This window comes from Thamnophis elegans, chromosome 13 (genome assembly GCF_009769535.1).
Source record: "Thamnophis elegans isolate rThaEle1 chromosome 13, rThaEle1.pri, whole genome shotgun sequence".
Lineage (NCBI taxonomy): Eukaryota > Metazoa > Chordata > Lepidosauria > Squamata > Colubridae > Thamnophis > Thamnophis elegans.
Genome location: NC_045553.1, coordinates 373,870 through 400,617, shown reverse-complemented (window position 1 = coordinate 400,617; position 26,748 = coordinate 373,870). Strand labels below are relative to the sequence as shown.

The following is a 26,748-nucleotide window of genomic DNA, read 5'->3' as shown; positions in this document are numbered from 1 at the left end:
CGAGGCGGGGCTGCGGGAGGCCAGTCAAAGCGGAGGGGCGGGCCGGGGGGGGGCCGCCGCGAGAGGGTCTCGACGGGACCACCGCCCGCTATTTCGAAGCCCCACCCCACCGGACGTGGCCCCGCCCTCCCGGGACGTGGGGTTGCCATGGCGACGGAGGCGCTTCCCTCGGGCCGACCAGCAAGTTAGGTTGCGCGGGCCCCGCCCTCCCGAGCGGAGGAGGCCACGCCCCCCTGGCGGCGATGTCGGCTGCACCGCGGAGAGGAGGGCGCGCGGGGAAGCTGCTGGCCGACCCAGGTGAGGACTGCGACCCCCCCCCCCCGGCGTGCTGTTGCGGGGAGGGGGATTTTTTTGGGGGGGGGAGGGAGAGGGGCGCCGTGGGGGGGGGGCGAGTGGAGCGACGTGCGTCTGCAAGACCCCTCCCCACCTGTGACCCCCCTCCAGCCCCGCCTCTCGGGACGAACAGAGGCCCTGCGGGGTCTCCGCCTCCCCCCCCCCCGGGGGCCGGCAGGTGTTGGCTGGGGAGCATGGGCGTTGTTGTCCCCGCAGTCGGGGCCCTGCGTTGCTCGGCCCCCTTCCCTGCCGCTGCTGGGGGGAGCGCCTCCCCCCCATCCCTCCAGGGGGGGCGTCTGTGAGGAGGGGGTCCCCCCCCCGGACTCCCCCCCCCCGCTTCCTTTCCCAGGCAGGTGGGGGGCGCCTCTCTCGGGGGGTCCTGTCCCCTCCTGGGAGGCAATGACGCCCCACTTCCCCGCGGGGTCTTCGAAAGGCCCAGGGAGCCTCAGCCCCCCCGCCCAGGAGTTGCGAGAGACACCCCCCCCCCCAGGTGGGACCAAAGAAAGCGGAGTTGCCGCAAGTAGCGCTTTGTCCTGGGCAGGCAGGTGGTTCCCCTTCGTCCTTCCGGGATCTCCTCCCCCCTTTGCCAGATGGGATCCCCCTGGGCTTCTGGAGAGCAGGCAGGATCTGCTGGATCTTGGGCCTGGAGGGGCTGCTCTGCCCCGGGGATCCTTCTGGCCGGCCGGGGGGGGGGGGGCACCCTGGTGCAGCAAGAGGAAGTTTTGCTGGGGCTGAAGGCGCTGAAGTGGATGGTCTTTGATTGGCAAGTGAAACGTTTCCTTTGGGCTCCCCCGTGGCCGCCTTCGGTTTCCCCCACCAACCACAAGGGCAACTGGGGGAAGACCCGTCCATAAACGGTGCCATAAATGCAGCCGGAGTAATTTATTCTGAAGGGCCGGGCGGCCTCGCAATATTTGTATTTTCAGCATTCAAAGTAGGATTAGCTAAAGTCCTTGGCAGATGGCAGGACTCAAGGTAACCGGGCTGCCCGTGTCTAATTCTTTCAGACCTAATTTTCCACTGTGTGTCTTGGAGGATGAACGTTGGCTGTGGAGGTTCCGGGTGGCTTCTCCCCATGGCCTTTCAAAGGTCTCAGGTCTGCTCGGAATTGCCTGCGGAACAGGATAATTGAAGTGGAAATGCCATTCCGGGATTGCAGCATATGACTGCTGGGTGGGTCGTAAATCTTTTTTTCTCTCTCTCTCAGTGGCAATTATAAGAAGGTCTCATGGCAAGAAAAATAAATAAACAACCCGATCCAGAGCAGTCTTTCTGCTCCAAGGAATTATGCTGCGGTTGGAAATGTGTGCCCAGGAGTTCTTCTCATGGGATGTGTGTGCAAACTCAAGAGGCGTGCCCACATAATAATAGTTGTGAACAGAATTTCTTAAGTAGCTTTAAACAATGCGTGTTTACAAAGGCGATGATGAAAATGCCTTCCCTTGGAAGCTGGCCAGAGGAACCAAGCTTGGCCACCTTCCTAAAGTTGTCAGGTTCTTTGGGGTTGTGGGGGAGGGGGAGGAGGGGGAGACTCATTCTATAGGATTGGGACTCCAATGGAGCCGTCCTGCTTCCGGGCTCCCCTTTGGCATCCCAGGGGGGGAAAGGAACAGGCCCCAAGTTGTGGGAGACTTGTATTTATGAGACGGAGAAAGGGCAACGTTGCTGAAATCACCCTGAGCAGCCGGTTATTGAAAACAGGCTCCAAAACCCATATGTGGTGAGACTAACGTGGGAAAAAAATATAATTTAAGTTGTCTTGGGTTTGCTGGAAAGGCTTTCTCTCCCCTCCCCTCCTCTGTTATTCTTGTGGTGTGTTTCAGGAAGGGAACTCCTGGCATTCTTCTCAACTATGACAGGAAATAGAGCAGCTAATCGGAAAAAAATCTGTATGCTTGTTTCTCTCGGGTTTTTCTGGCAAATGATTAATGCTTCTCCAGAAAGAATGCGCGAACAACTTAAATACCTGTGCCTATGGTTATCCCGGGATATATCGATTAAAGCAATCGTTTTTAGTTTTCCCAAGGCTGGTTGGCTTGCTCTGGTGGAAGACTTCTGACGCATGAGCCCACATCCTGGGATGCAGGAAGAGCAAAGCTCCCCAGGCCTTCTTCGGATGGCTTGTGCTGCCCATCCGTGCAAGCCTTACAGCCGGCCAGGCCCATCACCTAATTGCTTTAAATTTCACCCTCGGTCTTCCTGCCTAGCACCACGAGCCTCCTCGACGCTGCTGCATAAGTTGTAACTTACTCATCGGAGCAGGAGTTTGTTCACCCATTAAGCCATGTGGATGGAGCTCTGAAGGAATGTGGAGGCCAGTCAGACCAGTCCGACCAGTGAGTGAGTGTTAGCGTCATCCAGGCAGAGAGACCGAGCTCTGTGCACCTTCTCAGAGACGGTGGTTCAGGCCCTTCTGAGACAAACAGGGTGTTGATTTGGGCCCAGAAAAGGGCCTTGTGGATCCTGGAGCACGAGGGCAGCCGTGGGCAGCACCCTGTTTGGCAAAACTAAAGTGAAATGGTGATGCTGGAGGTTAAGGTTTGCTAGAAGGGCAGCCCTGTTCCGTCTTGAAGAATCTTTGGGGTGGGGTGTGGGGGGAAGAAAGCAGCAGCTTCTGCTGAGCTGGAAGGAGAGAGTTCCTAAGCTGTGTGGCTAACCAGTTTGTGCCTACTTTACTTAACGCGAATCAGTGGAGACAAACATTAAAGGGGAAATTGCCCTTCCTGATGCTCATGGAATATTAAAAGAATACTTGCAAAGGGAAGCTCAGGGCGAGGCTTGGAGTTCGCAGCTGGGTGAAGTGGGGCTGCTCTTCCCTCCTGAGCGTCGGGGCTTCAGAGCCATCCCCTCCTGCTCCCTTCTGAACCGGCCTTTTCATGGAGATGCCAACCCCAGAAGAGCAGGGGTGAGTGTGTGTGTGTCTCTTAAGTTCCACCTAAGTTAATTGAAGGCCAGAGGTGTGGCAAAACAGTTCTGCGGAGGGGAGGGGTGGGAAACCAGGGCTGCTTTTAAGGAAATGGGTTCCTTTTGGTGCAGAAGACGGCTGGGAGAGATCTGGTTTCTCGGCTTCGGGGACTGGAATCAGTCGGGAGAGGAGTGGAGCAGAAGGCGAGACCCATAAAGCGGGTTCCATAGTCCATCTTGGAAGGCACGGGGTGTGTGTGCTGGGGGGGCGGGGGGAGGTTGGCTTCCACTGCCATATAACGGGGCCGGTGCCAGTTTCCGAAGGCCTTGAGGAAAACCAGCTCTAGGCAGAATCTCAGGCCAAAGGTCAGCACAGCATGCCAGGCAAGGTGCGGTGGAACAGGTCTGGGCAGTCCGCTGCTGCCAGTCCTTTGCGGGGGTGGCACTGCTTGCCCTCTCTATCGGAGCGCGTCCTGTAGGTACGGTTGCTAATAAGGGGGACGCAGCCCCAGCCCAGGGTCCATCTCGGCTGCTGGGACGCCTGGCCCAGAAGGTGGCTGGCTGGCTGCTTGCAGGTAAGGCTGAGGGAGCGGTATGCCCTTAGCTTGGCAGTGGGCCAAGGGTCCTTCGGGGGTGTCCGTGGGGACCAAGGGGTGCAGAAGGGCCTTTGAAGAGTGCCGCCCGGGAGCCAGGCAACTGCAGGCAGAGGGGAATCTTCTCCCCCTGGAAATATTGAGGGCTTCGTGTTTTGGGTGAAATAAATCAGAACCTCTGATCCTCTAGAGAGGATTTGGAAGGCAGTGAAAGGATTGTAATCCCAGTTGCTCCTTTGGCACCACTTACCGGGCGGGGGGAGGGGGGAAGCGGCTGGGGCTGCCCCTTGGCCAGGCAGGAGGGTGACGTCTTTGCCTTGAGCACTTTCGCTGAGTTGCAGCCCCCCTTGGTGGGCACCAGGTGGGGAAGGTCAACAGGGGAGCCCCAGTTCCCCCTCTGGGGAAGAGTGAGGCTCTCCTGGCTCTGGCAGGGCTCAGCCGCCCACAGCTCACCCGGTTCTCCCATGTGCCGGGTGCCAGGAATTGTGGGCTGTCTGCAAGAGCTCTTTGTTCGGCTACCCAGAGATGCCGCCAGTCCTGTGCCAGCTTGCCTTCCCCTCCCCGCCCGCGTTGTTCTGCCTTGGGAGAAGCAGCCTGGGAAACGGCTGGCGCTGAGGGTGTCTGGGGCAGCCTGCTTGAAAGACCCAGCGCCCCTCTCTGCCCCCACTTCCCTCTCTGAACCGACGGCTCCCTTCCTGGGCCCTGCTGGTCACCAGCTGCCTCCTCCAGAGAGCGCCAGGAACGAGGGCATAGGGGCCGGTGCAAAGCCGAGCGTGCCTGGCCTTGCCTCCTGGGGCCGCCTGAAACCCCTTGCGTTCAGTGGCTCTTTGGTAAGGAACCAAGAGGGTCAGTCCTGCCTGGGGGGGATCTCTGGCGGGTGGGGGGAGCGGAGGCTCTGCCAGGGATGCCCCTGCCTCCAGCTCTTGCCGAAGGGCTGAAACAAAGGAGACCCCCGGCCTGACCTAGAGGAGGGTCTCCCTTATCGGGGGGGTGGGCTGCTCTTGGGCTCCATGGAACTGGTGCAAGGGGGCCTTTGGGGCTGCCACGGCTTGAGAACCCCAGATGGGCCTGAGATTCGGGCAAGGAAGGGGCTGCTGGAGTGGTGGTGGGGGCTGGGCAGAGAGAGCCCCTGGGCTCCTTTTGGGGAAGGGGCTCTTAGCCCCTCGGGAGGTTGGAAGAGGAGCTCATTCGCCTGCAAAGAGCCATGAGGGGGGGACCTTCGGGAGCCTCCCCCAAGACCTCGGCCTTTGTCTCCTGGCATTAATGCCCTCTGCTCCTGCTCAGCGCCTGGGACCGGAGGCACCTTCCCCCGCGGCCCTCGTGCCCTCGCAGAGAGCGGCCAGGGTTTTCCTTCCAGCGAGCGCTGGGCCAGGCTCTGCCCGAGGAGGACCGGGGGGAGGGGGGGCAGGAAAGAGCCACCCTCGGTCGCTGCCAGTGGAAACGGCCCTACGAGTGGAGGGGGCCAGAGGCATCGTGGCTGGGTGGCTTTGAACTCGGCTTCAAGAGATCTGGGGATTCGGGGATCACTCCGTGCAGACACAAGGTGCTCAGTGCCAGGTGCGCAGAGAGAGGCTCCCAGGGAAGGGGCCCTCGGCTGAAGGGGTGCCCTGTGGCCTGATGGGTCAGCAGCCCTCTGGCCATGAGGAAGTCCAGGGGATGAGTAAGCCTTGCTGTGCACCATGGGCTTGTTCCCTGCTGTCCAAGAGCCTTGCCTGCAGGCTGGCTCTCTTCACTCACCCCAATTGCCCCTCTGGGGAAGAGTGAGCAGCTGCAGGGCTTGGTGGCTTTTGCCACAGGAGGACAGAGGTCTGGAAGAACCGCCGTAGCCACATCCACGCCACCTGGGCAGCCTCCCGCCCCCGTTTCCCTGCTCTCTGGCTTCCGATGGGTTCTCTCTGGGCAGCCCCTGGAGAAGAGGGGGTCCGTGACAGTCCTTTCTCCCCCCCTCCCAATATTTGATGCTAGGTTCTGGGAAGTCCTGCTCCCGAGTGGATGGTTTCCCCTGGGGGAGGGAGGGGAGGGGATTAAGGGCTGCCGGTTACTGCAAAGCCGCCTTGATTGCTCTGCCGTAGTAATTTCAGGGTCCAGCCACAAGGCTGCCTGATTACAGAGCCGCGTCTACTTATAATGCCCTCCACAAACCACGGCTTGCTTCCTGTCTAAGCCAGCAGGCCTTTCTCTTCTGCCTCCGCTGACCCAGTCAGAGCGGTCTTTTGCAGGGGACTCTGCCCTGGGGTTGGTGCACCCGGGGGCATCCGGAAAGGGGCCTGGAAGTCAGAGGAAGCACCCGGGAGCTGCCTTGGGTTGGTCTGGGTTCTGGGGCGTCCGGAGGGGGCCGAGGTTTGTGGTGCAAAAGAGCCCCATCCGGTTCCTGCCCTGGGAAAGGCCTGGGAAGCTGCCTGGATGAAATATTGGACTGCCTCCCATTCCCCCCCCTGCCTGGCCCGGCCCTGGGGGTCCCTCCTGGGAAGAGGCAGCCGCTGCCCTCCATTTGCATCCCAATCACCCTCCGCTGCCACTTCCTTTGGCACGAAAGGCCTGGCATGCAAGTGTGGATTAGTTGCTTCTCATTGGATGCCCAGGCTGTCTTTCTTTCAGCCAGAGCCAGTGAAATTCCTTCCCAAGGGGGCCAGGCTGGGCTTGCCAGCCCCGCTCTTGCCTTGGTGGGGGGAGGCCCAGGACTGGGGGGGGGTCCAGGTTATCAGTCCTGGGGAGGAGGCCGGAAGCCCTTGCTCGGCCACTGAAGATCTCTCCTTCTTTCCCTTTTCCCGTTCCCAGGACCGGCCTTTGCGGAATCCTAGGGGCTGTTCGCTTCTGTGGTCCCTTCAGAAGGTCTGCTTGAGGATGACCCTGCCCGGAGTCGGATCCCTTCCCAAGTGGAATCCTCGTGAAGCAGGCCAGGAGACTCAGGTTTGTGAATGGGCTCCTTGGCCACAGAAGGCTGAAATGTACCTGGGGGGGGAGGGCTGGGATGGAGCCTGCGCCTTGGATCTCTGTGTGCTCCAGAGGAAGGGAGCAGGGCGGGGGGCCTTTGGGGGCAAGCAGAGGGCCAGGGGCTTTTTGGTGGGCCTGTGAAAGCAGCTGCCGTGATTCTTTGGAGCATCCCCTTATTAATGCCTGATATCTCCATTTCTCCTAGGGGGCTCCTTCTTGCGGGACCCTCCCCATCCCAATCCCATGAGGCCCTTGAGAGCAATGGCCACGCAAGTTGAACTCGGCTCCAGCCTGACCTCGCTGGCCAGCATACGCGAACCAAGGACCGAGGCCGTCTTCCGCCACTCCTTTCTCACCTCGCTGTCTGACTCCAGCCGGAAGCCCGGGGAGGGTCCCCGTGCTCTGGCCCTGCTCATCCCGGAGGGCAGGGGGAACCCCATGGGCCCCGCCACCATGCCCTCCACCGCCTCCAGGCCACCGTGGACCCCCAAGCCCTTCTCCCGGGAGACGTCTTCCGACACGTTTGCTACGGTGAAGCCGCCCGTCCCGGCACTCAAGCCCAGCCATGCCACGCCAAAGCCCCCCACCTTTGCCCAGACCTTTGAAGACACTGCCAAGGGGGCGCCTGGAAACATCCCGCCGCTCCTGGATCAGAAACCGATGGAGAGCAGAGGCCCCCTGGAGCCGGTCGCCCACCTGCCCTTCTATCTGAGTCCCCAGGCCAACACGGTCATCCTCTTTGAAAGCAGAGGGCCGGCGAAGGGGAGGGCCGAAGAGGGAGGGTCCAAGGCCCAGGAGGGGCAGCTGCTACGCTCCCAGTCAGAGAAGTGGCCCCGAAGGCAGCCCTCGCTCTCCACGGACCCCAGGCCGGACTCCTGGGCCCCTCGCTGGAAGGAGGCCTTTGCGGGGGGCCCCAAGGGTCCGGCTACACAGCAGAGTCCGGCTCCGGCCACCGAGACACACTCCCAGGTGGGAGGGAGACCCGCAGCCTCGGCTGGCTTTGGGCGATCCTGGCAGGAACAAAGGCAACCAGCTCCTCCCGAGGCAGCTTCCGGCCCAGGGTCCCCAAAACCGAAGCCGCTCCCCTTGGATCTCACAGGCATATTTGAACCCCGGGAGCCCTCCTGGCAGAAGAAGCCCTCCCTGGCTGAGAGTGGAGAGAAGAGCTTCCCCGCAGCCGGCGACGGGGCCCTGGAGGCCACAGGAGCGAGGAGCGCAGCAGCCAGCTCAAGCGGGGCTGCCCCATCTGGGCCCAGAGCGAAAAGCACCGGCCAGCTGGCTGAGTCCCCCCAAGGTTGTTTGCCCTCTGCTCCCCCGGGCCAGACCCTCCCGGAAGAGGCGGGGCGAAAGGGCGCACAGGAGGAGACGGTTGCGTGGGAGCCGGGGAAGCCCAGCGTGGGGCAGCCCAGCGCTAGCCAAGGGCAGCCTCTGGGGGAGAGGGCAGAGGTCCCTCCCCAGCAGGGCGGCTTAAGGAACGCCTCGGACGGCAACCACAGAGGCTGCGCTAAGAAGACCCTCCTGCTCCCGGACCCGCCAGGAAACCCTTGGGCTCCCACCGAGAGCGAGTCCCTCCGCGGCAGCCCCGGGCAGGAGACGGGGACCCTGAACATCCAGCAGCGGATTCAAGTGCTGACGGCGGAGAAGGCGGGTGCCAAGACAGGAGGCCTGCGCCGCTCCTTCCGCTCCCGGCCCCTCTCCACGGATTTGACACAGATGTAAGTGACGGGGGAAACGGCCCTGAAGCCGCTGCCTTTCGCTCCCTCCGTCCCCTGGGGGATTCTGGGAGTGGAAACCCAGCCTGTCGGGATGGGATGAAGCCGGGGGAGAGAGAGGCCTTGCGGGGAATCCTCCTGGGGGCTTTGGAGCTAATAATGGCCCCGTGGAGGAGGAATCTCTAATGCAGGAAAGAAGGAGGTTCAGTTTTAATTCTGAACTGACAAAAGTGGAGCTCCAGGAGGGCTGATGGGTAATTTTATCGGCTCCCTCCGGATCTGAGCGATGAAGAGACGTCCTGGAGGATCTTGGCCAAGCTTGGATGTAGGGTTGAGCCCGGGGGAGCCCTGTTGACGTGTGGGCAGGCCGATTCTGGGGCAGGGGGAAGAACCCCTTGGGGGAACCCAGGCAGCGCTAAGGTTTCGTAAGTGGGTGGCAGGGATAGCTGGGGGCCTGGAGGGAACGGCACAAAGGCTCCTTCTCTGCGTTTGCCTCCTTCATGGCGTGGAATCTTTGCAAACAGGTTTTCTGGACCCGTGGCGGCAGGCGAGCTGAAGGCCAAGCCTGGATGGAACAGGAAGCCTGCGAGGGAGAGGCAGGAGGCCCCAGAGGTAAGGGGGGAAACCCAAATGCCATTTCTTCCCTCAAAAGAGAAACCTAAGCTGGACACGGCCTGGATGACCCTGCAGGGAATGGGCCCTTTGGGCAGGATCCCCCACAGCTTCATCTGCCCACAAAATCGTGGCTCAGCGGGCTGAGATGGCCAGCCAGTTCCAGGCCAGGATGCAGCCCCACTGGAACGAGGCCCTCCAGCTCTTTGCCACCAGCGGCTCTTCCCTCCAGCCTTCGCCCAAAGCCCCCCACCAGCAGGCCAAAGCAGACCCCAAGTTGGAATTTCTGCCCCCCTGCGACCCGCACAAAAGGACCCCAAAGGGGGAGACTCTCTGCAGCAACACAAGCGGCCACTGCACGTATCCGTCCCAGGGGTCGTAGTTTGAGGACCCCCGATTTAGTGCAATGTAAAAAATGCAAGTAGTTTTTCTGCGGACCATCAGTTCGTGACCACTGTTTTAAGTAGCTCCCCAGGATGGTAATAAGTTGTGGGTTTGTCCCTTTTTCCAGTCAATTAGACCAGTGGTCTCCAACCTTGGCAACTTTAAGACTTGTGGATTTCAACTCCCAGAGTTCCTCAGCCAGCAAAGTCTTAAAGTTGCCAAGGTTGGAGACCACTGAATTAGACCACGGTCCGGCTGTTGCGCCTGTCTCCCCAGGCTTAAAGTTCAACTCCCACAACCCCTCATCCAGCGTGTGGGCTGTGGGAATTGTAGTGTCCCAAGGCTAACGGAAGGGCCAGGCCCTTTTTCTGCTCTCTCTAAGCAGCCTGATGGCCACAGGACTTTCGTGTTCCTCCCAGCCCTTTCGGGAAGCTTTCCTCCTCCTCCGGGTGATTCATTGATCTGTCAAAGGATTGTGCAGGTTAACTGGCCCTGCTCCACACAAGTGAAAGTGTAGGGGTGTATGTGTGTGTGTAAGAGATTGTGGTAGTTGTGCTTGCATAGCCAGTTTAATAAATATTTGCCACAATATATACATTTTTTCCAGAGCTCTCAGATTTGCTGGGATGTCTGGTGCGTTTTTTTGTGAAATGGACCATTTTTTGGACAAACCTGAAATCTAAAGAGATTGCTTAAACCTGGGGTCAAACGCCCATCCACGTTACTGGATGGATGGATGGAGTATAGTATACTTCGTATTGGTCTCTGCATTAAAAAATATATATATACTGCTATGAACTATTTAAAGAAAAAGACCGAGGTGTTATAACATCGTGTTCCTGAACGTTTTCAGCTCTAAAAGAGAGAGAGAGAGACTTGATCTGGCAGATGCCAGTTAGAGAGGTGCCCCAAACACCTTCCTCACCCCTGCATCTTTCTGCTTGTTTCAGGAGGAGACGCTGCCTGTGGGTGGAGCAGATGGTGGAGAAGCCGGCATGGCTGGCAGTCCCTGGAAGCCCCCGCTGCTGGCAAGGACACCGTCCGGAGAGGAGCCCCCCAAAAGAGTTGCCTCTGTGCCAGGGGAAGACCCCAGCATGGTCCTCAGCCCCAAAGCCAGAACGTTGTCCAGTTCGTCCACTGAAGACTCCTGCCCCAAGACGGTCAGGGCAACCATGTTTGAGTACCACGTGCAGAGACACAGCGTGGTGGCCAGCCAGATTGGCCCTGAACCGGCCCTGGTGCCACCAAGGGTGCCCTTTGGAGGCTCGCCCTCCTGCGCTCAGGAATTTTGGAAGGAGAGAATGCTGGGAGATGGCTGGGTGGCCAAAGCCTCCGTCCAGAAGGCCAATGCGTCCGAGGAGGCCAGAGGACTCAGAGATCCCAGGCCTTTAACCGAAGACAAAGGCTCTCCAACGTGGGCAGAAGACCCCCTGGGGGAGAAGGGGGAGCAGCCTGCTTCAAAGGGCATGGAGGACTCCCTGCTGGCTCAAAGGATCGAGCCCAGGTACGAGATTCTGCAGACCGTGGGGGAGCGGGCGCAGAGCGAGGCAGTGGCAGCCGTCTCCGGAGGGAAAGCCGTCACTCTCCGCCGCCAGAGATACTTGAAGGAGAACCGGAGAGCCGGCGGCTATGGCGAAGCCTGGGGAGGGGCTTCTCCTCCAGGAAGAGGCCCCTTTAAGGACCACCCGGCCTCCCGGATCCAGGCTGCTTTCTATAGCGAAGCAACCGGGCCAGAGAGAAATCGGGCCGGACAGCAGGCGGCCTCTTCCAAGATGAAGGATGACGGCAACTTTGCCCCACTGTTGGAAACCGAAAAGGAGAGGGGGCTTGCTCCTGCTGGGGTAACGGAGGGGTCCAAGGCGCTGGGTTGCACCCCGCAGTGGGCTGGAGCCAGGGCGCCCGGGGCCGATGGCTGGGAAGGTGGGGCTGGCGTGCTTGATCAGCAGACCAGCCGGGGGCAAAATGCCAGCGGCCCAGGATTCCTCTTCGGCCTGCACCTGAAGCCACCTCAGGGGCCGGAGGACTCTGAAGGGCAGGAGCGGCGCTCGACCAGATCCGGAGCAGCCCAAGAAAAGTGGGAGGCCACGGCAGAAGGAAAGCAGCCGCCAGAGCTCAACATCGGAGCGAGGTGGGCGAGCAGCTTCCGTGACGCTTCTGCTCCCAGAGGTTCAGACCGCTGGAGGAGGAAGACGCTGCCCCACGGCTCGGCCAGGCTTGAGGAGGCCCCCCAGGGCCCTGCCCAGTTGGCCAGCAGGAGAGGCACCCCACGCCCGGCGGAGGAGGGCTCAGCGGCCAAAGGAAGCTCCCAGACCCCCTGTGGACCAGAGCCCAGGCAGCCGGAGAAGCCGCTCTCCCCTTCAGAGCCCAAGGCCACGTACTTTGCGGTCACTTGCCAAATCTCGGAGATCAATAACCCGCCCAGAGCTGCAGCGGCTCCTCATGCGAGCGCTTGCAGAAGAGCCTCTCCCTTCTCGGAGGGAGGGAGCTCCCCAGCCAGGCCTCTCAGCAGGCGCAGGGGAGACACGGGGGCCTCGGACCATCTGGAAACGGGGGCTTCTCAGGCTCCCCCAACCCAGGCTGGAGAGCAGGAGCAGGAGCCACAGAGACAGCCGGAGGCCTCAGCCGCAGGGCGTCCGGCCAGAGCTGACCCGCTCCTCTCTCCTGGGCCAAGGTCTCCTTCCTACTTGGCGCCCCTCCAGCCGGAGAGCCAGCAGAAGAGATCCGGCGCACTCGGTCTGGGTGTGGAGGAAGGGGAGGAGGAGGAGGAGGCCCCCCGTCACTACAGGTCGAGAGTGGTGGACATTGATGAGCTGATGGCAGAATACGGGGGAGACTCCCGGAAGCCTCGTGCCTGGGAGGGCCGGAGAGAGAACAGCTTCTTCCCTTGGGAGAAATCGCCCCCCAGGAGCAGCCTCTCGGGGAAGCCCCCCTGCAGCGCTGACCAGGGAGAGAAGACCAGGGGGGAGCACTCCCTGGGCAGCAAAGGGCCGGGCACCGAGGGCAGCCGTGCGCCTGGGAGCCATCCACGGGAGATCCACCCCCAGGAGTCCAGGGCCAGAGAGGGGAAGTGCAGCCCTCCTCAGTGGGGGAAGCCGCCGGACGCAGAGAAGAAGCCACAGCCGTGGTCTGCAGGGCCCTCCGCCCCAAAGACGAAGACACCCTTTCTCGCTGGCGGGGAGCAGGGAGGGGGCACCTGGCAGAGTGCCAGAGATCCCAGTGCCCCCCCTGCCCGTGTGGACCCGGGAGGCTTGTGGAAGGAAGCCAGTCTGAAGCAGTGGGCAGCTCTGGCCCCCACCGGCGGGTGGAGCCCCAACAGTGACTGGGGCGGTGGCAAGACTGGGGGGAGAGGTGAGCCCCAGGCCGGAGTCTGGGAGACGGGCCCTCCTGCAGCGCAGCCTGGAGCGGAGCGGAGCAGTGCCACCGCATCCCCAGGCTCCCCGCCGGACAAGGCCCATCGGGGCCCAGCAAGGCTCAGCTTTCCCTCGGGAGCCAGGCTGGACCAGAGCTCCGTCTGCCAGCGGTTCTCTCCCGAAAGGCCCGGGGGCTGGCTGAGCAAGGGAGGCCCGTCGCCCGGGGACTGCTCCTCCCACGGAGGCACAAGGGTACGTCTGGGGCTTGGGGAGGATGGGGCCAGGGGGAGGAGGGGGGCGGGGTCCGGCTCCCCTGGGAGTTGAAATCTAGCCCACGCGGAGGCCTCCGGGGACGAGGGGGTCTGCCCAGACTCCAGCGAGCGCCTGGTGCTTTGTGGGGGGTGGGGGCTGCTGCTCCAGCTGATGAGTCTCCTCCTAACAGGGCCTTGGGGAAGGGGGCCTCCGAGTGGACCGTGACGATGCCACAGCCGCCAAGCGCTCCCCGTTCCCCGTCTCCCAGCGACGGAGCCACAGTTTCTATAACGAGAGGAGGACCGACCACTGGCCGGGGGTGAGTGCTGCAGCCCCTCCTCTGGGCTGGGTGGGCCCTTTGGGAAGGTCCCCCCGGGATGCCCTGGCTCAGTGGTTGGCTCTCCCAAGGATCGGGCCCAAGGGGTTGGCAGGACTCGGCCCAAGGGGTGGGGGACGATGGCCCCTCAACGCTTCAGCCACCGGGCTCCTTGTGGGGCCCCAGCAGAATTGCTTCTAAGTGGGGGGCCCCCCATGTGTGGGTGTGATGTGGGGGGGAGGCATGGCGTCCTTAACCTCCTCCAAGGCCTGGTCATGGGGAAGGGATCGTGGTTGCGTCTCCGTTGCCTTGGGTTTGTGTGGTGGCTGTTCCGGGGCTGCTCCCGCTGGGCTGCTCTGCCTGCCGGTGGCTGAGCAGGGGGCAAGACCCGTCACCGTGATTTATGATGGCTCAGCATCTGGCTTGGACCCGGTCGGTTGTGGGTTGTTGAAGAAACCAGGTTTCCTCATAGGGGAACTTGGCTTGTCTCAGCTGAGCTGAGCCCCCTCCCCTCCCTGTAGGGAGGGCTGAGCGGGGGCTTCCTCTGGGCTGCCTCCTGGTCCCACAGGGCAGCCGCTGGCCTCCCCTCACTTCAGCCAGGCCTGTCACCTGGGGTGGGGGAGAATCCGCCCTTGGGGGCCGGATGCTAAAGGGCAGCCTTGCCATGCGGAGTTCCCTGCTTCAAAGTTTATCAGGGCTGTGTGCCACCCTGAGGGTAGAAAGACCCCTCCGGCCACTGACCCTTCAGCTCTTCTGCTGGGAGATCCCTTTGGGGGGGGGCTCCTCCGGTTCCCTGGCATGAGAGAGAGAGAGAGAGAAGCAGCCCTCCCGGGGGTCCTGCAGAGTCAGAGCCCCCTCCCTCCTCAGAAGCATGTGGGGAGATGGGGGAGGGAGGCTGGGGAACCCTTTGAGGGGTCTTGGCGGGTCCTGCCTTTCAGCTGCTCCAGAGGGGGGAGGGGGCTGAGCCGTTGCTTGCCCTGGGGGGATTTTATCCTCCCATTTAACTTTTAAATTCTGCTTGGGCAGAAACATGAAGCTGCTTTCTCCTCTCCTCTCCACTCGCAGCAGCCGAAAGGGGAAATGAGGTCACGGGCCACAAGCGGAGGGGGGGGAGCTTGTGCTGCTGCAGCCCCTCCCTCTTAACAGCCCCCGGGGCTCCTGGGGAGCCTGGGGATGGGGGCAGGCCAAGGGCCGACTCCCCTGGGGCTGCTCCCCCTCCCCCCCTCTCCCGTGGCTCCCTCTGCCCTGAGGAGCTGAGCTGGGAGGGGCTTGGCCTGCTCTGAGGGGACGCGGACGAGGGGCTCCCTGACCCCGGGGCATGGAGCTCTATTACTGCCCAGGTTGCTGGAAGCCCCTTTGCAGCCTCTGGGTGAGTAAGAGCCTTTCTCCCCCGGGGGGAGGGCGGGGGGCACAACTCAGTCTCCTGTCAGGGAGGGGCCTTGGCAAATGACCCCCAGTTGTGAACAGTGGAGAGCAAGTGGTCCTGTGTGTCGGTGAGTGCTCCCCCTGCTGGCCACACACACACCTTGCCCCCCCTCCCGCGCAGGAAGTGGTCTTGCCTGGGAAGGGCGGGAGGGGCGCTGGATTGGCTCCTCCTTGCCCTTCTGCCAATGGCCCTGCCTAGGAGCCCTTCAAGGGAGCTTGGGAACAAGGGAGGGTCCGAGGGGGCGGCTCTCAGAGACTTTGCCAGGTGGGGAAGGGGCTGGTTTCTCGTTTTCGCCCGACTGCCTCGATGCCTCCTGGGGTGAAAAGGGCCAAAGGGGCCTTTGGCTCTCGGCCGTTACTGGACAAAAGAGTTCCAGCTCCCATTTTCCCCAACCAGCTAGGTCAGGGTAAAGGATTATGGGGTGCTGTGGTGAAAGGCTGTTTGTTAAATAGGGGGGAGGAAGGACCTCCGGCCATCAGACTTCAGATGAGTGAAGCTGCAAGTTATTTTTAGTCCTCCGGCCACAGTGGCCTCAACAGGAAACTGCGTAAGACGGAGGGAGGGGGGGCTCCAAGCACCTGTCCTCCCCCTCCCCCCTGGTGGCTATTTTTAGAGGGCTCAGTCAAGGCCACCCCCCCCCCCCTGAGGCTCAAGGGAAGGCATCCCTGCAGAGGCCCCCATAGTTGGAGAAGGCAGAGGAAGGGAAGCGGGAGGGGGGCAAGGAAGCACCCAGGGAGCCTCCCTTGGCCCAGGTGCCCCTTGCGCCAACAGCCCCCCCCTCCGGCTGCCTGTGGCAGAGACTTCGTCCCTTCTGAGCAGTTGCTCTGCCTGGAGGGGGGCCTGGCAGGCGCAGCAGGAACCCCCCCCCCACACACACACTGTGGGAGAACGCCTCCCTTCCGCTTGGGGGGGTGGGGGGGATCCAGAGACCACCTGAGTTTACCAACCTGGTTTGGGGGGGGCTGGGAGGGCGGGGGCAGCGGGGGGGGCAGGCGGGGGACATGGCTGGGCCTCTGGAGCGAAGGGGGGCGGGGGGGGAGAAGCGGCTTGCAGGAGAGGGTTAATGCGGGGGGGGCGTGACGTGGCGGCGGCATCGGGCCGAGGGATGCGCCCGAGTGGCGGGGCGGATGCTGCTGCTCCTCCGGTGGTTGCCATGGCGACTTCGCCCGCAACTCCCGCGGTGCCCCTCCCGCCGGCGCTTCCCTTCCCGGCAGAGCGGCGGCGGCGGCGGCGGCGAGGGGATCCCGGGGGCGGAGGGCGCTGGCCGGGCGGGCGTTGCGTGGGACGGAGCCTCTCCCCCCCCTGCAAGCGCGGGGTCTCCAGGCGGCCCATCGCGAGCGAGCCGGGCGCGCCGCCTCCCCCGCTGGGCGGCGGGCGAGGATCGGGGCTGGGAGCGGCCGCCTCCTTGGCCGATGGGGGCCGGGGCAGCTGCGGCTCCTGCGGCTCCTGCGGGATGCGCGTCCTGGGCGGGACCGGAGCTCCCTGCGCGGGATCCGTGGCGCGCGGCGGCGGCGGCGGCTCCTCCGCGCAAGGGGCTCCCGGGGGGCGGCGGCTGAGCGGGGAGGCTCGCTAGGCCGCCCCCGCCCCGCTAGGCCCTCGCCCCTCCTCCCGGCGCTACCTGCGCTGGTCCGGGGGAGCCATGGAGTCGCTGGGGGAGAAGCTGGCGGGGGCGCAGAGCCAGGTCCACCGCTGGGTGGGCTCCGTGCGCCGCTCGCTGCACGAGGCGCTGAGCCTGGTGACGGCGGCCGTGGCCCCCGAGCGGGCGGCGGGCGAGGGGCCGGCCCGGGCCCCCTTCAAGCGCACGGCCTCCTTCAGGCAGCTGGCCTCGCGGGGCCGAGACTCCTTCCGCCAGTTCTCGGTGCGCAGCCAGCGCCGGCTCTCCTCGCTCAGGAAGAGGCCCGCCGGCGGCCCGGAGCAGCCCCCGCCGGAGCTGGTAAGGACGGGGCTGGGGAGGGGAGACCCTTCGGGTGACGCCCAGTCGGCCTCCTCCTCAAGCAAGGGAGCCGAAAGGCCCCGTTGTCCCAAGAAGAAAGGGGGGGGGGGGACAGGGCTCCCTTCCCCAAAGGCAGGTGGGCTGTGGTGCCCAGCACTGGGGGGGGGGGGGGGGGTTGAGTCAGGCCCTGCCCTGGGTCAGTCGGGGCCATGGGCTCTGTGTGTCCCAAGGCTCAGCAGGGCCCTGGAGGAGGGGGAGGCCCAACTGGGCTCCAGACCCCCTGGAGGGACGGTTGCTGACCTGGTGGTGGGGCTGGCATGAGAGCGAAGGCCTGGCACGGAGTCTGGGGGAGGGCAACTCCAGGTGGGGCAGGCTGGCAGGTCAGGGCTTGGGACTCTCCTGCTCCTTGCAGGGCAGGAGGAGAGAGAAGCCCCCTTGGGGGATTTGGGCTGGAGACCTGCACTCAGGATGGCCTGAGGCTTCTCTTCCCCTTGGGGCGGGGGCTTTGGGGGGGGGAGCAGAGGCCAGCCTTGCTTCTTGGGTGTTGTCCTGCGGGGAAGCTGCCTCTAAACAGTGGGGGGGGGGGAACTTGCCTGCTGGCCTGACCTGCATTTCCCAGAGAAGGGAGAGGGCAAAAGTCACTTAATCTGCCACAAGTGGAGGCCTTGCAACCCCCTCCCCTAAAAGGCCTGGGCTGAGCTGCAGGAGATTTTGCTAGGGAGTGGGGGGGGGGGTCCCTTTAAATCAGCGTTTCCCAACCTCGGCCCCTTTAATCTGTGTGGACTTCGACTCCGAGGACTCTGACCATTGCAATGACTCTGCTAGCTGGGGAATTCTGGGAGTTGAAGTCCACACAGATTAAAGGAGCCGAGGCTGTTTCTAGAACTCTTGTGGCGAACTGGATGCCGTCTTGCCTTGGCACCCACTCTTAGCCTTTGTTTTGATTCTCTTCGGCAAATATTTTGCCCACAGAGGACTTTAACCGGGAGGCACGTGATCTTCCAGAGGAGCCTGGCTTGGATGGTGGTAGGGGGGGGGCTTTCAGTGTGCCTGGGTGACTTTTGAAGCAAAGTTATCAGGGAGGCTGCTGTGCCAGCCCTCTGGAACAGCTGGGCGCTGTCCGCAGGGGCAGCCCTTGGGAGACACCACGTTGTGGGGACGTTGGTGCCTCTCATGGTTGGTGGCTAGAGCAGAAGGACTCTGCCTCCCACTAGCAACCGAGCAGATCCTTTGACGGGGGTGGGTGGGATTTGAACCCTGGCCCATCGGACTAGCGTGTCTTTCTCCCACCATCGTATGCCCAGCAGAAGGCAGCATCCTGAAGCCCTTCTCCAGAAAATGGTTGCAGACGGTGCCTGCCGATAAATCGAGTTCTCCCACAGGCATCATCAGGTTGAAGCTCCCACTTCCTGAGCCCAGGGATTACGGGCAGCCACGGGGAGTGAAAAGCAGGCAGCCGGGGGGGGGGGGGGGCTGCCTTCCCCTTCCGGTGTCCAGAGCTGTAGCTGACCGGCTGAAAGGCCGGCATGGGGCAGGCTTTGGAGCCCTCGTGCTTGAAAGAGAGTCCAGGGGTGTTTGGGGGTTTTGAGGGAGGGTCTCTCTCCCTCTGGAGAAGTTCCAGCTTGTCCTGTAGAAGGAGGTTCTTGCCTCCTTGGGTGGCTCCCCCCTCTCCCCCCCCCCTTGCACAGGAGAGGCTGCTGCAGATGTCTGGTTAAAAATACCCCCAAACATTTCAGAGAGAGAAAATCTGCTGGAGGCACATTGAAGACGCTTCTGCTCCTGGGAAGCCATGAAGCAGTCGGAGCCCCCACCCCGCCCCAAAGCCTGCTTCTCCCCTGCTCTCCCCCCCCCCCCCGTCTTGACTCCATAACTGCCTGTCCCTTTGGGTGCTTTTGAGACACACACTCCCCCCCCCCACTCCACAGGGCTTGTGCCTAAGCGCCCCCCCCAATCTCTGCCTGAAGCCTTGGCTCCTTGCCCCTGCTGCTTCTAGGAAGGAGTCAGCCCTCCCTCCCCTCCCCGAAAGAGCTGTGATCACGGGAGGGGGGGGTGGGGGGAGCCTGTCATCGGTGAGGTCAGCCACTTCTAGGAAGTGCGGCTTATCCGTGGCTGCAGCCGCCTCTCGCTCTGAAGCTGCGCATGGGGGGGGGGGCGTTGTTTTTGAGCCAGGCCTTCCTGGCTGTGTGTGCAAAGCAGACTCGCCCAGCTGTGTGCATTGGAAGGGAACGCTTAGGAAGTGTTGGGGGTGGGGAGCTTGTTTCGGAGGGGGGGGAGCAGCGTGTGGGTCTGTGCACTGCCCACTCCTGCTTTTCTGCTGCCGGGCAGGAAGCAGGCCGAAAGGATGGGATGAGAAGGGCCAAGGATTGGGGAGAAGGAGCTGCGACACCCCCACCCCGCGTGTCTCTTGGGCAGGTGGAGTCCCCTTTCCGGGCTGCCTTGGCTGAGCTCCTTCTGGCCGAGGGTCTTGAAAGAGACAAGGAGGAGAAGCCCTCCCCTCTTTCAGGAATCCTGTCCCCCTCCCAGAGTCTGCAAGCGGGGCCTTTTCCTTGGGAAATGGGGAGCAGGAGGCTCCATCCGGCTCCTTTCTAAAAGCCTCTCTGTCTCGGGCCTCTCGGGCTCCTGCCTGGCGAGTGGGGCAGCTGGGAATCCCTCCGGGACTCTGGGGGTGCTGCTTGTCGGTGGCCCCGTCCCCTGCGTGACCCTCCGGGGCTCCGGCTGAGAGCGCCTGGCCCTGCCCTTCTGTGGGGCAAGCCCTGGCGGGGGAGGGGTAGAGCAGCCCCCCTCCCTTTGGCTGACTCGGGGGCTTTCCCCCAGCCAAGGAAGCAGAGGGATTAGACCCGCAATGTGTATCTGGGTGAGTAGCAAAGCTGCATCGTGGGGGGGGGGGCCTTGCACTGCCAGAAGGCGGTGGGTGGGCAGCCTGAGATGGCTGTGGGAAGAAGAGCCGGCTGTGATCGCAGGGCCCAGGGGGGGGGTGTTGGGCTCCTCGGAGGGGGGGAGGTCACTGCTGGCCTTGGAGGGTGGCCTGGACATTTGGGGACAGAGCAGAAGCTGCTCAGGGACCCTTTTCTGGATTGGCCATTTCCCTTCGGTTGTCTTCCAAACAAACCCCCTGGTGCCTGTGCAAGTTCTTCCTCACCATCTTCTGAAAGTTTATTCATTGAATTCTACACCTTTTCTGAGTTATATCAGATATTGACGTTTCCGTCCCTGTTTGAAAAAAACTCTTTAAAAGTTCAACTCTCTGGATTTTGGCCCTTCGGTTCCCCCTAGTGGCCGTTCGCAACCTTCCTCTCTGCCCTCCGTCCCACTTCCCTTCTTTCCCATTCAGCCTCTTTTCCCCCTTTTTTTTTTTAAATTGAAAATTTTAAAAAGCTTTTACAATTATTTACCTCCCTCCCCCACCCTCCCCACCCGAGCCCATCTCCCCGCCCCAAGTTCCCCGCCCCCTGACTTCCCAGAGCAAATACAGGGTATAAATTTTTAACAATCATATTCTAAAATAAGCTAAAAGAAACTTGGCTTCATCTTTCCTTTGTGCTTTAACTCCTCTTTTGTTAAAAACTAACTATAAACAAATTATATCATTCCTTTCCCTTTCAGTCATAAGCTATCTGGAATTTCTTAGGCCCGTATTTATTTTGAATATAGTCAATCCATCTTCTCCACTCCAGTTTGTATTTCTGAGTGCTCCTTAAGGTATGCTGATATTTTAGCCATCTCTGCTAAATTTGTTACTTTTAGTGTCCATTCCTGAATAGTAGGCAGATCTTCCTTCTTCCAGTATTGCGCCACCAACAGTCTTGCTGCCGTTGTTAGGTTCAAAATCAATTTAGTCTCTATAACAGTACAATCAGTAGTTATGCCTAACAAGAATAACTGCGTAAACTTTATCCTCATTTTAAAAATATTTTGCATAATCCACCATATTTTTATCCAAAATGGTTTAATCTTTTTGCAAGTCCACCATATATGGTAGTATGTAGCATCAACACAATCACATCTCCAACATTTAGGTTGCAAATTCGGATACATGCAAGCCATTTTTTTAGGATGTAAGTGCCATCTATAAAACATCTTATAAAAGTTCTCTCTCAGGTTTTGGGCCTGTGTAAATTTTACATTTCTTACCCATATCTTTTCCCAAGTGTGTCCAGCATTATTGGTTCTTCAAAATTTTGTGCCCACTTTATCATATGGTCTTTAACTAATTCTGTTTCAGAATCCATTTCTATTAATATATTATACAACCTTTTTATATGCCTTTGATTTTGATCCCTGATTTGTTTTAATAGATTTTCCTCATCTTGCGTAATACCAATTTTCTGATCTTTTTGCCATCTGGCCTGTAACTGTCCATACTGAAACCATGCTTGAATTACCTTTTCTTCTTTTAGTACATTCAAGGGTTTTAACTGTAATAAACCTCTTTCTGTAGTAAGAAGCTGTCTGTATGTAGTTACATCCTGTTTTTGTGCTATACTTATGTTCTCTATTGCATGTCTGGGAATTGCCTACAAAGGTATCTTATCGTTTAATTTATGTTGATATTTTTTCCAGACATGCAATAGAGCGTTCCTTAATATATGACTTTTGAAAGTCTTATCCACCTTCTTGTCATATATCAAATAGGCATGCCAGCCGTATATCAAATCATGCCCCTCGATATTCAGTAATCTATCCTCTGTTGAATTAATCCAATCACTAATTATTGATAAAACTACTGCTTCATAGTATAGTTTTAAATTTGGCATTTTCAAGCCTCCTCTCTCACGTACATCTTGCATAATTTTAAGTTTTATTCTTGGTTTTTTCCCTGCCCAAACGAATTTGTTAATGCCCTTCTGCCATTCCAGCAAGTTTGCATCTTTTTAAAGTATTGGTATCATTTGAAAAAGAAATAAGAACTTGGGCAAGACATTCATTTTCACTGCTGCTATCCTTCCCAACAAAGACAATTGTAGTTTTTCCCAATTTTTCATCTCTACCTGTATTTTATGCCATAATGGTTCATAATTATGTTTATATAGCTTCCCATTTGAAGTTGTAATATAAACTCCTAAGTATTTAACCTTATTAATTATCTCACATCCTGTTATTCTTTCTAATTTTTCCCTTTGATTAGTGTTCATATTTTTAACTAGCATCTTCGTTTTCCCTAGATTTATTTTAAACCCAGATACTTGACCATATTGATTAATCATATTCATTAAAACCTTAGTAGGTTTCCCTAGTTGGGTTAAAGTTATAACCAAGTCATCCGAAAATGCTCGTAATCTATATTCGTGATGTCTAATCTTAATTCCGTGTAAATCTTCTGACCCCCATATTTTATTCAGCAATAACTCCCAAGGTTATAATAAACAATAATGGTGATAAGGGGCAACCCTGTCTTGTACCTTTCTCGATTTTAAAAGATTCTGTTAAACTCCCATTGACTATAATTTGTGCAGTTTGTTGCTGATATATTGCCTTGATTGCTTGTAAAAAATACTCTCCAATTTGCATTTTTTGCATTGTTTTCATTAAAAATTGCCAATTAACTCGGACACGCGGAGTTTCGCTGGGTTACAGAGGGGTTCACACCTTCCACTCGCCAGATTTATCTCCTGGGGGAGGTTAGTGGAGCACTTCCCAAGCCCAGCTGCTCACCCCTCCTTCTTTGCCCGAAGAGGTAATCAATCTGTCAAACAGCTGATGGGTGCTGTTTAGACAGCTTAATGCAGGGGCTGGAGCTGCTGAAAGAAGCAGCTCTTCAGACGACTCGCCCAAACCGAAAGTCTCACCATTTAGCCTTTTTTCCAAACCTCACAGCAAAAATAAGCAGCGTTTCAAATCTCGTTGGTCTCCAGTCCGTTTAAAACTTTGTTAAATCAAAATCCTTTTTTTTTTCCTTTTGGCCAGTCCTATGGTGTTCAAAACTCTTTAAAACTTCTTAAATCCAAAGAAGGTACAATTCATGAGGCGTCCAATGAAACCCACCATTCTGAGGTTCTCTAATGTCCATAAAGCGGTGAAATGGAGCATGTATGAACGTGATTACGAAGGCCCTGGTGAAAGGCTCTGCGGTTGTGGGGAGCAGAGATGTTGGTGAAAGTCCTGGGAACTCTGCTTCCCTGGGGAAGTTACAAGATTTGGCCTGGTGGGCCTTTGGCTGTGGAAATGGGTGCGTGCGTGTATGCCTCCACCGCCATGGGGCAGTGAGAAAGGGAGGAGGTGCTGCCCCCCCCCCCCAGCCTGTTCCACCTGGCACCCAGACCCCGGGCAGAGGGTGATGCCAGCTCTCCCTTCTCCTCTTCCCAAGGGCCACTTGAAGCAGTGCTTTGGCCGGCCGTCAGCAGCAGAGGCCAGGGACACCGACGTCCTCGTGCAGGAGGCGGACCGCAGGTATGGCACCTGGGGCGACCAGCGGCAGAGTGGAGACAGGTTGGGGGCCCCGGAGGGGGAGGCTTTGGGCTCTTACTGGGCAGATCAAAGCTGGGGCTGCCAAGGGCAGATCCGCACACCCACGGGGGCCCCTCCCTGGCCCCAGGCAGGACCCCCAGAGCCAGCTCTGGCTTCCTAGCAGCTGGGGAGGGGGGGTGATGGAGGCAGGAAGGGGCCTCCTCCAGCTGCTTTCTCCCTGGAAAGGTCATCCCACAGCGCCCCCTGCTGCTCACTCTGCCCCTTGCCCAGGAGCAGGAAGGGGGTCAGTGCTGCAGCTGGCCAGGAGGCTTCCTGGGATCTGGGGGGGGGGGAGGAGGAGGATTGCAGCCCCCAGCCCCTCCTGCAGACGTTTGTGCCATGTTTGTTGGCTGCTGCTCAGTTCAGGTGCTGGATAACTTCTATAGATGCCCCCCCCCCATTTACTTGAGATGTTAGAATCCTTCCCCCTCCCCAGAGCAAGCCCCTCCCTTTCCCCGCCCCCCGGCACAGATGAGGGAGGGGGGTCCTTGCAATCAGTGCTGCTCCCACTGCCATCCAGGGGTCCTAATCCCACTCGGTGCTTGTCTTAGTCTCACCCCGGAGTCTCCCTCCTCCTCGGAGGGCAGCGAGGCCCCTGCACAGAAGCCGCCTCCCAGCCGCCCGGCCTCCTTGCACTCCACCCAGAGGGCTCCGGCCGCTGACCAACGGGGCTCGTCCAGGGAGCAGAGGAGCCACAGCCTGGACAACTCCAGCCACCTCCAGGCAGAGCCGGCCTCCCCCACCACAGAGAAGGACAGCCCGGACTTCTCCTTCCTGGAGGTGGGTGGCAGGGGGGGGTCCCTCTGGGGCTTTGGAAAGGGGAGGGGGGGTCTGAGCTCCATGGCAACCGCTCTCTCTTCCCTTGCAGCAAACTCCCCGGCTGGACTGCGGGGTCCTGAAGAGCCGCGTCCTTCTGGGCAAAAAGCTGCAGCAGCACCGGGCCCCCATCTCCCACACCCTCCGGAGGGGGGCCAGTGGAGACCCCCAGCCGGCCCCCATCGCTGCGGGGGAGGGAGCAGCCAGCGCCTGGATGTTCAGGGACTGCACAGGTGGGGCCCCTGGGGAGGACGCTGCAGCCAGGAATCCCCCCCTCCCTGGCCAGCCTCTCGAAAGGGGGGGCTGCTATGGGAAGGGGGTTCAGAACACCTGGCCACACAGGTCTGGCCTGAAGGGCTGGGGGGGGGGCAGCAGCCACAGCCCCCTGTCAGCCCTGGAGCCTCTTTTTTTTGGGGGGGGGGGCTGTGTTTCAGTCTGGTCTGGTGATAATTCTCCTTTCTCCCCTCCTCCCCATGGTGAAGAAGAGAAGCCCCCCAGGGCAGGGGAGGAAGAGGAGGAGTCCCCTCCAGCAGAGCGGCCGTTCCCTTCCCAGCCGCGGCTGCCTCTCTTTCCGGGCCTGGCCCCCTCCGCCCTCAAGGTACATTGGGGAAGCTCCCCCCACCCCCCCTTCCCCCCCAGGAGAAGCCCTCCATGGCTGCCCTGCCCGGGGCCATCCTGGAGGCTCCTGGACACAGCTCTCCCCCCCCCCCCCGGTGGGCCATCGGCTGCTTCCCCGCTTTCTCCTGAGAGGGGTTTGGGGCTTCCTCCACAGGCTCAACTCAGGAAAAGGCCCGAGTCGGAAGGGAGGAGGGAGGAAGCCCCCCCGGCACCCCTCTGCAAGTCGCCCAAAGGTCCGTTTCCGGCCAGAGTCTCCGGGGGCCGGGCACTGGCGGCCACCCCCAAGAAGGAAGGGAGGTGAGAGAGGAAATGAGATTGGGGGTGGGTGGAGTCACGTGGCCCTGCAGGCCACAAGGGGGGGGGCAGGACTGCCCCTTATTTCAGCAAAGCCTCTCCTTGGCCCCCTCTCCGGTTTCCCTCCCTCCCCCTGCCCCCTGGGGAAGCCCCCCGAGGGCAGTGGCTGAAGCTCTGCTGCCTTTTAGGCCGGAGGAGCTGCCCCCCGCATGGCTGACGGAGCTGAAGTCCAGGAGGGAGCAGGGCCAGCCCGAGAGCCCCATCTGAGGTACCGGAAGGGGGGGGCATGGGCAGGGCGGGAGGGAGGGGGGGCCTCTACAGACTCACCCACTGAATTGCTGCTGGTGCCAGGCAAAGGGAGGGTGGCCTGAGCGCCGGGGAGGGGGAAGAGGCAGCAGGTGGTCGAAGGGAGGCCCAGGCAGCTCAGATGACCCGGTTTCCCCCGCCCCCACCCGCCCCTCTTTTCCAGGTCGAAGCCATGAGTGGCCGGAGGAGGAGCTGCCTTAACTGACCGCCGCCCGTTCCCTGCCCTCCCGAGGCTTCCTCTCGCCTTGACCAGCCGCTGCGCGCTCAGTGCCTTCCCCTTGGGGCCCTGCCTGGCTCCAGCCCCGGAGGACCCCCGGGAGGGGCCCAGCCCCACCGCCCTGCCTCTGAGGAGTCGAGGCGAGGACCCGGGATCCGTGGGAGGGAGAGGCCTCCGCCTTCCTCTTCCTCTCTGCAGACGGGGGGAAACGGATCCCGCTGGCTGCCACACCGAGGAGGAAAAGCCGATTTCCCCAGGATCTGTTTCTGACCGGCTGAAGGGAGGCGCTGGGGGTTTGCTCCTTGGCCAGGGGGCAACGTGGCTCCTTCCTGTGGCTGTTCAGAGGAGGGTTGTTTTGTGGGAGTTTTGTCCCAGGCGAGAGAAAGCAATAAAGCCCAGAACGGCTGTAAATCCCCCCCCCCTTCCAGGAGGCGGCTTCTCCCTGGACTTCAGAGAAGGGAAACGGACAGGAGGGGGGAGAGAAGCCAACGGGGTCTCAGCCACAGAAGCCTCTTGGTCTTTGCTGTAGATTTCCTTGTAAATATTTGGAGAATATTTCCATTCCAGTCTCTTCCCCAGCAATCGAACGTGCCTCTGCGTGGCCAGGATGGGGTGGAGACCCCCGCAAGCCCTTTTCTGGTTAGCTGGAGAAATCCCAAATGGGGCAGTTCAGTGAATGGGGCCCGAAGGCCTCTGGAGACCCCTTTGGCTAGGCTGTGGGGCGGATGGGGGTCACACCCGCCTGCCTTTCACCCCTTTGGAGGCGGCCACCCCAAGGCTGCCTCGGCTCCCGGCCGGCTGGCTGCTCGGTCGGCCCTGTGCCCACCCGCGGGCTCTGCATTCCTGCCTCCCGAGAGGCTGCTGTGCTTGCAAACTTGCATTCCACCCCCCCCCCCATAAGTGTCCTTCTCAAAACGCTCTGGCGCCCCAAAGGGTTCGGCCAGAGGGGACAGAGAGAGCCTGCTGTTAGGCGAGACTGCTAAGCTGCCTGTGAGCCTCCCAGGTGCCCCTCCTGGGCCATGGCTCCTCCCTCCCTCCCTCCCTTTCCCGGCCTGGCCCATCTGCCCCACTAGGCCTCCAGCCCTCGGGCATCCTGTCCCTCGTTGGGGGGGGAGGCAGTGCCACTTGGAGGAGGCCTCTCCTGGCAGTGCCAGCAGGAAGCCCGGGCATCGGCAGCGTTTCTGAGGCTGGGGCAGATCCCTGGGAAGCTGCGCACGGAGATTCTGCGGGTGGACATGTCCAGTCTTGACCGTCTGATTAAAAAGCTTCTCAGAGTGACCTGGTGTGGACGAGGTTTTCTTTCT

The 26,748-nt window shown here is 60.4% G+C and overlaps 1 protein-coding gene across 1 annotated transcript; it reads left to right on the top strand.

The window, feature by feature from the left end:
* The first annotated feature begins 208 nt into the window (after window positions 1–208).
* KIAA1671 (KIAA1671 ortholog) lies at window positions 209–26,722 on the top strand. Its single transcript, XM_032229754.1, has 14 exons — window positions 209–297; window positions 1,341–1,506; window positions 6,609–6,740; window positions 6,970–8,479; window positions 9,001–9,088; window positions 10,423–13,074; window positions 13,265–13,393; window positions 23,054–23,136; window positions 23,745–23,973; window positions 24,062–24,242; window positions 24,492–24,607; window positions 24,782–24,924; window positions 25,110–25,189; window positions 25,391–26,722. Exons 4-13 carry the CDS (start codon window positions 7,008–7,010, stop codon window positions 25,186–25,188), a joined length of 5,172 nt encoding a protein of 1,723 aa, XP_032085645.1. The 5' UTR covers window positions 209–297; window positions 1,341–1,506; window positions 6,609–6,740; window positions 6,970–7,007; the 3' UTR covers window position 25,189; window positions 25,391–26,722.
* Window positions 26,723–26,748: the final 26 nt, after the last annotated feature.